The sequence below is a fragment of the Olea europaea genome, chromosome 2, assembly GCF_002742605.1.
Source record: "Olea europaea var. sylvestris chromosome 2, O_europaea_v1, whole genome shotgun sequence".
Taxonomy (NCBI): domain Eukaryota; kingdom Viridiplantae; phylum Streptophyta; class Magnoliopsida; order Lamiales; family Oleaceae; genus Olea; species Olea europaea.
This window is the reverse complement of record NC_036238.1, coordinates 4591560-4600584: the sequence shown is the minus strand read 5'-3', so window position 1 is coordinate 4600584 and position 9025 is coordinate 4591560. Positions and strand designations below refer to the sequence as shown.

At 27.9% G+C, this 9025-nt stretch overlaps 1 protein-coding gene across 1 annotated transcript; it reads left to right on the top strand.

Moving 5' to 3' along the window:
* The first annotated feature begins 7599 nt into the window (after positions 1-7599).
* LOC111375611 lies at positions 7600-8355 on the top strand. The gene has a single exon (XM_022998465.1). The coding sequence runs from the start codon at positions 7773-7775 to the stop codon at positions 8187-8189; it is 417 nt and encodes a 138-aa protein (XP_022854233.1). The 5' UTR covers positions 7600-7772; the 3' UTR covers positions 8190-8355.
* Positions 8356-9025: the final 670 nt, after the last annotated feature.

Genomic DNA, 9025 nt, shown 5'->3' with positions numbered 1-9025 from the left:
CGTGTTAGTAACAATTCAAATTTTAAGAATTGTGGTGTTGCAACTCGGTATCATAGCAGTAATTGCATGTAGATTTTTCTTTACTAGTAAATTTTTAATCATTAAATAACTACTTTATGATATCTATCTATGACCCATTTTACTTTTACGAGCATCTCGTTCATTCACGAACGTATTTAGATTTATAAAGAACTTTATTAAAGATCTAATGAAAGCAATACATTAAGCATGTTTGTTAACAAGTAAAACGAGTAAAATTTTAAAATGAATTAATTTTACTAATTTTAACTGAGAATACAGCCTGGTTTGGTTGGTGTTGATGTACTTTTAAGAAAATTAGATGCAATTATGTTGTATATGGAACAGCCAATGGAAGAATCAGATTAGTGCTTGACAAACATTTATTTTAGAATAGTTACGTGTTTTAAAATTACATGTTAACAAAAAAAAAAGAAAAATAGTGTTCTAAAAAGTATAAAACGTGACCAGATGTGGAGTCAAAATTTCAAACTTTAAGAGCTTAAGTGAGCCTAAGCAAGGCTTAGACATAAAAAAGGCGTTTTCTTATTTATAATATTTTTTTAAAATTGTAATTATTTAAAAATTTATTTAATAATTAAATAATATATTAAATATTTAAAATTATAAAATACAATTTTTACTTAATGACTCCTACAATTAGCCAATTATACAATTTTTAAGTTTTCGAAATGCAAACATTAGAATATTTTTCATCGTTTTGATTTTCAACTAGAAGAGTCCTACTTAATAAATTTATAGCAATTTCATATACATTTTTTTAAATTTGTAATAAAATGAGTTTCAAAATCATAATTACATAATGTAGATAACACTGTAACTTAAAATATTATTTAACTATTTAAATAAAGTCATTTTTTATTTTTATATAGCTAAAATCTTTTAAACTTGGAATTAAAGTCAAATGATTTTTTTTTAAATAATAAGCTAAATTCAAATAAAAGAATTAAAAAAAAACTAATAAAATGTGTCTACGAAAGACGAAGGAAAATAAGGAAAAAATTCAGCCATTTTGGAATTGAAAAAAAAAAAGCGTCTAGGCTCGAAGTGAGACGTTTTGTCCAAGATTTGAGCCTAGACGAGATTTTTAGAACACTGAAAAAAAGTGATTCATTGATGTGCATGTATAAAATTATTGATTATCGTATTGTTCATTTTTTGGCATCATTACTAGTATTGTAATTTCAAAGACAATGTATATAATACAGTTATTTAAGAAAAATGATAATATCTATTGAGTCTCAAAATTTATGAAGTTTTGAAATAAAATGCAAATCATTTGGTAGAATAGTATTCAAATCTATGCACCTGTTTGACCCCTTTCTCTTTCATTTTTTTTTATCTTTCTTATTTTCTACCACAAAATTTTTCATAAAATAATATTAAAGGTAAACGAAATTTTTCCTTCTTTTTCAACCACACATTTTGCAAAAAAAAATACTATTCCAAACATTAATTTTTTTTTTTTTTTTTTAAAGGAGGGGGGGTGTAAACAGGGGCTATAATATGTTAGAATATTGACAAATCTAGGATATAAAAAAAAAAAATTGATTTAGTTGTTATGGTTCAAATTGATGTTTTATTAATGATATATGGTTGCCAAATAAAAATTGAGAAGATGCCATTTTGGTAATTTCTCTACTTGTACGATTTTTTTAGATAATAGATGTTGAGGTGACATGTATTTCTGCAAACAAACGTGAAAAAAATATTTCTATACAAGTAGCTTAAGTTATGAAAAGAGAGAAGAGAAACAAATGAGGAAAAGTCAATAGACTGGTGTGTGTGGTATACTAAGAACCATAGCCCTATATTTATAGGAAACTATTAGTGATATAATGATAATAATTTATATGATTGTGGGGGTATAATTGTCTTTCATTAATAAACTTACCATTTTACAACCCTCTCCTGAAATGACATGTTACAAAATATTCGCTTAGTTAAAATCTTGTCTGATAAAAATTTAATTGGACAAAAAGATCAAATGAAAGAAAAGGAATGCAGATATTTTGAAGTATTAAAAATAAATATTGCCTTATTAAAACCTTACTAGAAAAGTCCAGTAGGATAAAACTTAAGTGAAGGAAAAATAGTATAGTCACTCCTCCTGATATTGATCACTGAAAATATTTGAATCAATGTATTTCATTCTCATGAACCAATTTCTTCAATGTAGATATCGACAATGCTTTTGTGAATAAATCGATCGCGTTATCACTTGAACGAATTTGTTGGACATCGGTATCGCTATTCTTTTGAAGCTCAAGTGTGTGAAATTTTTTGGAGAAACATGCTTCGTTTTATCAATTTTAATAGAGCCTCATTTATGTTGGGCTATACAAGCTGCACTGTCTTTATACAAAATTATTGGACTATCATTTGATGAAGTTAACCCGTATGATACTTGGACATGATAGGTCATGTTTCTCAACCATACATATTCTCAACCTTCTTCGTGGATTGTAATAATTTCAAAATGATTTGAAGATATCGTTGTCAATAATTGCATCACATTTCTTCATGATTTAATCGTTCCTTCATATGTAAACACGTAACCTGCTTGTGATTTAACTTTATGTAGGTCTGAGAGGTAATCTGCATCTGCATATCCCACTAAAGTAGCTCTTGACTTTTGATAATAAAATAATCACAAATCAATAGTATCATTTAGGTTACAAAAAATATTTTCAACACCATTCCAATGTCTTTCAGTTAGTGTAGAGCTATATCTTGTAAGTAAATTTACTAAAAAATTATGTCGAGCCAAGTGCAGTTTCTAAGATAAGTGAATGCTCCAATTGCACTAAGATATGATACTTCAAGATCAAGAACCTTTTTTTCCCATCTTCAAGTAGATGAAATGAATGTTTTTCACATCAAGTGATCGAACAATCATAGATAATGTCCATTGATACACATTATCCATATAAAAAAATTTAAAGACTTTGTCTATATATATAAATTGATGAACAAATGATTTTTTTGAGAAATATTCAATTTGAAACCCAAGACAGAATTTGATTTTTCTCAAAACTTTCATCTCAAATTCATTTTTTAAATAATCGTCAGTTTTATTGAACTCTTCAAGAGTTACAATTAAATTTAAATAATCAACATAATTGCCACAATTCCAAATCTAATATTTGTTTTCTTTATAAAAACACATGGATAGATATCGTAATTTTTACAGTCTTCATTCAACAAATATTCGTTAAGGTGATTACACCACACGTTTTCATTTCTTTTGGTCTATCATTACTTCAATCGATATATTTTCAACGTATTTATTTTGATTCATTGCTCTATAATGCTGTATATCTTGTGCAAAATTGTCGTTGATACTTTTCCTTTTCGATTCAATTTGTTTTCTCATAATGACAAAACTTATTGAGATATCTCAAATTTCATTATTTCAGGTACTTGAACCTCTTCTAATATTTTATAATTTATTATGTCTAAAACTCATCGAGAGTATATGTCTCTTTAACGAGACCATCTTTGTTAATTGCTCAATTTTTAGAATTGAACACCATCACGCTTCGGACACGTCAAAAATATATCAAACATAATGACATAACTTATTATGATATCTTAAATTTCATTATTTCAGGTATCCGGACTTTTTCTAAGATTTTATAATCTATTATGTCTAAATACACATCAAAAGTATATGTCTCCATAATGATATCATCTTTACTAATTACTACATTTTCATTTTCATTTGATTTTTATTTTTTTGGTTCTTCAACTGAACGCTATCACGCTGCAAGCATGTCGAAAATATATCAAATATTATAACATAACTCATTGAGATATCTCAAATTTCATTATTTCGTGTACTTATACCCCTTCTACGATTTTATAATTTGTTATGTCTAAATACTCATCAAGAGTATATATCTTCTTGATGGGACCATATTAGTTAATTGCTCCATTTTCGCTTGAAAATGTTTTGTATTAGAATCGGACACTATCACACTTTAGGCATGTAAAAAATATATCAAATATAGTACTAACAAATTGTCCTCATAGGATATCAATTTGTGTTGGAGCATTTAAAACTAGTGCATGAGATATCGTTTATCCTTTTTATCAATAAATGCATCTAAATAAAGTATCTTTCGAAATTCTGGTTCAAATGGTATTTTGTCAGGATTTAGATGATGATTGATTTATATATTATTTTCAACTTCATAATTCCACCCCCTAATGTCGAGAGAATTGTCCAATCAAATTGACAATAATTTTTTCAGCGTTATAAAATATCGCCCATTTAGGATAAGTGCTCAAACTACACATTTATTCTCAACATTCTTTATTTTCCATTTCAATGCATCGTGATGGTTCAATTATATATATATATATATTTTACTATCAAAATAATTAAATGGAAATAGGCTCTGACCATAAGCTAATTATAATAGGAAGAACTATGATATTGGCATGATGCATAATAAAATTTTCTAAATAAAAATGGAAAATATGTTGTGCTCGGTTAAATTATTTGGAAGTATTTAACAAATAATAGTGTTAAATCATTTATCGACATCCCAACAAATATTTATTAAAATGTTGAGATTTATGCCCACTAGCATTAACAAGACAAGTGTTGATTATATAATTTGAAAATTATGCTTATAATTTAAAATTTGAGCAGTAATTTCGTAAATTTCAGCTTGCGAATACTATGCAATTATCTAATATATGTATCAAATTTATTAGATACAAATAATTTTTAGATGATCTACATGGAGGATGATGTAACAACATTTATCATGTTGATTAATATTCAGAAGTACACATAATTCGGTCTCTATGTTAGATAGTGATGTTTAATGATCAATTTTCAACAAAAAGAACAAATAACATATAGGAATTCATTAGATAGAAAAATCTTTTGGTTCCTTGTTGGATGTTTATTTGAATATTGATTTTGCACTATTGTTGATCCAGTGATGATCTAACTGGTTATGTCAATCAAATTGAACTTCTAGTTCAATATAAGATATAAATCAATTATTTAATTTCAAATATTATGATTAAACATTATATAATCATATAGTGATCAATGTTTACATGACATGTTGTATTTTTTTTTTCAAGGATAAACACAAATTCATGAATTACGAATGATATATTTTTCAAAACATGTGTTATTTCAAGAGCACGTTGCATTTTATTATCGCTTCTTCAAGAAAATATTCTTCTGAAATATTGAATCGTAGTGTTATACTGTTCAGGAGCAATGACATATTAATATTTAAAATAATAAATTGTATAAGAATATACTCTTTGAGGGTAAAAACATATTTTAATTATGCTATTTGAGAGCAAATAAAATATTATTAAAACGTAAAAAATAATGTGCTACTTGTGAAGTAACAGCAAATTATTATTAGAAAACGTTAACTCTTCGAGAGGATATTTTCTATGAAAATATAATATTTATAAAGTCGTGCTTTTTCAGGAGCAACGTGTCAATATTATTTTGGAATCTTGAAAATTATAATTCATACTTTTTAGGAGAATATAATATTCTTTTAGAATATTTATTATATTGTTGTGTTATTTCAAAAGTAACAGTATAATAAATTATTAATATAAAGTTTATAGTAGAACATTTAAAATTATTTAATTACCATGTAGACGTTATATGAATTTATGTACCACAATTAATTACCAAAAATGCTTTTAGTAAAAAAATCTTTAAAACATGCATATAGACCATAAATAAGATGAGATAATTATTATGCATATAATGAAATAATCATTGTAGATTTGCGTATAAGCAAAAAATCATATAAGAAGTAGAAGATGAAGCAGCATCGTTTTGATGTATATGTACGTAGAAAAATTCACTTGTTATCAAATTAATTTTGGTCACTTGATAAATATTTATGTTTATAAAAAATTACTACCTTCATTAAATTTTGGAAAATTAAACTGTCGTACTGATAGCGTGTTATGAAAAGAAAGAAAAGAGAATAAAATAGAGAGGATTCAATAGACTTGTATGTTTTATTAAAAACCAAAACACTATATTATAGAAAAAATCAGGGATACAACAGTAATAATTTATAGGGTGACAATGATATAATTGTCATTCACTAATAAACTTGCGATTTACAGCAATTTAATTGTTTTCAAAGATTCTTCAACAAATTTATTTTAGTTTAACATCGGATTATTTGACAAAAAAAAAATAAATTGGGACTTTAATGTCAATTGCAAATGAGACCTAAATGACTGATTTTAACAATCCCTAATTGGACTTCATTAAAAATAGATTTTTTTTGGAAAAATATGTTTTGAAATAGTGATTTTTAGAAGAATATATGATTAAAAAATAAGGAAAAAATTTTGGATTCATGTGTAATAATATTTTATTGAAAAACATGTAATGAAAATAAGAAAGATAAAAATGTATTTTTTTACAATAAAAATAAAAATGGAGTCCAAACAAGGGCAAATAAATTACTACTGAAAATATGTAATTTTCTTATAAGGGTCTGTTTGATTGCGAAAATGGAATTTGGGTGGAAAGAAAATGAATTTCAGGGAATTGAATTACATAGAAATCGTTTTCCTGGAAATTGTAAATTATTGTGTTTGATTGGTATAATTTTTTACGTGGAAAATGTTGAAGTAAAAGTTTTTTTGGTGTTCGTTTGATTTTGTTTTATATGAAAATTGTCAAATTAAATGATATCCACTTCTACCACTGTTCCTAGAATTTGTTTCCATTGCCAACAAAAAAAAAAGGAAAAAAAAGATAAAAAAATCATCTATATTTTGGTATTCGTTTGACTTTATTTTCCATGAAAATTGTCAATTTCAGGGATATCCACTTTTATAATTGTTCTTAAAATTTGTTCCCATTGCCAACTATAAAAAAAAAAGCAAAAAAAAAAAAAGGTGGAAAATCGAAAACCACCTACCTTTAGGAAAATAAAATATGGAAAATCACGCTTTAAGGTGTTGTACCTAGAAATTCATGGAAAATCAATTTTCTGAAAAATTTTGTCAATCAATACAGGCCAAAAGTGAAAGTTGAAATTCGAATTCCAAATTTTATGGAAAATTTCGTGCAATCAAACGGGGTCTAAGTGTTTTTGTTCATAAGTAAAAATGTAAGTTTCAAGATAAAATATTATTTCTACTATTTATAATTTTTTTAAAAAAGTACTAATTTCAACAATAAAAATTACTATTCAAATAAGAATTTTTCATTTGAAAGTAAGAAAAATGTAACTCAATCAAAACATGTATGTAAATAAAAACTTAGGTATTGTTTGTTTCTCATTTTTTGGCAAAAAAAAAATGAAAAATATGACTATTATCCATTATATCAAGTCACCAATTTGAATTTTTCTCTCTTATATTGATCTTATAACGACTATATTTTTTATTTTTATTCTTATAATAATGGAAATCAAACGGTTAAAAGGCACTTTTATTTACTTTTGAAGCTATCCAAACAAAGCTCAAGTACCTGTCCAAACTTCCATAAAAAATGGTCCAATTTTTGTAGCATTCCGCGCCTCTTTCATTATTCACATTTTGAAACCCCCATTTTCTCTCTCTACACAATCTTCCCTCCATTGTCTTCCCGCCTCTTACCCCAACCCCACCTATTAAACTCTATCCCTTCTCCCTCTCTAACTCCCCTTCTCTCTTTCTCCCTCTCTATACATATTTATACTTGTATCTATAGTTGTAACTGCGCAAAAATGGAGCGCCGCCTCAGGAGACACTCGTCACCCAAAAGCAGGGAGGCGTACCTCCGCTACTTGAAGCCTGGCGCGTTGGCTCAACTCAGAGACTCGCGTATCAGCGCCGCCCGTACTCACCGAGTCACTAAATCGGTCGTCCAGGCTCAGATCTGTGCTTCTCCGTCCCGTTCTCCCTCAGCTACTTCCCCTGGTTCACCTACGCAGATCAACGGCCCTCCGTCCTCTCCCTCGTTCTTCTCGAGCCGGATCTACGGCCCACGTTGCCCTCAAAGGAAGAAGCTTATGGCTGCTAGAGCTGTTTTTGTCTCTGGCCCGAACTTCTCAGGAACTGGCCTGGATTCACCCGGCCAGGGTATGGATTTGATTAGTGGAAGTGAAAATAGTTCCAATAATAACATTCTAGTAGCACATTGAATGAAATGTGAAATTGCTGTTAGTAGATTGGTTATTAATTTTAGGGATCCTTTTGTGGATTATGTGAAAAAGAAAAAAATAGAAGCGGAAAATTCGGTTATTATATTACCCTTTTGGTTCTTATGTCTTTTATGCAATAAAAGCCATTAATTATTCAACCTTGTCATCCATTTAATACAGTTGTTAATTATGTGCAATGATGTTACTATTCACTCTGTTTCTAGTGTTAGGGTTATGATTTATGGTTTCGTTGAATGAATTACAACAATTGATTAATATGTTGAAATTCATTTAATGTTTCAGCAATGTCATAATTCCATATGTTATTTCAGTATTCAGCTTTATTATTACCTAGTTATTATGGATTTTCCTTCAATAAATATAATCATGTTCATTTATTTAGGTTCGGGTTTAGTCTCACTTTTACGGTGTACTTACTTTGATTGCCAGGTGTGCCATGGTAAATTAAGCTCATCTGCTTAATTTCTTGACTGGTTAGAAATGCCGTGCAGGCAATTTACTTTGAGAGAGTTCATCGTTGAAGGATTGTCATATTCGATGCTTCGTATCCCTTCAGCTGATATTCTGAAGTATAAATAGATATTGTTAGCGAATAAGGCCAACTAGAAGTTGTTTTTGCTTCCATTGGGTATTTTTTCTGTGCTTATGAAGATATATTCTGAACTTCAAGCTTGATGACATAATCTTCAATTTACTGTTCTAATTTAGATATAGCCAACTTGAGTGTTTTTTCAGACTTCAAAAGCTAACCAATGAGGCTTGAGAATCCAAACCCATATATACCACACAAAGAAAATTTATACTTTTGATTTGGG

Coding starts and splice junctions, on each gene's coding strand:
- LOC111375611 (XM_022998465.1), top strand. CDS start 7,773: ATGGAGCGCCGCCTCAGGAGACACTCGTCACCCAAAAGCAGGGAGGCG.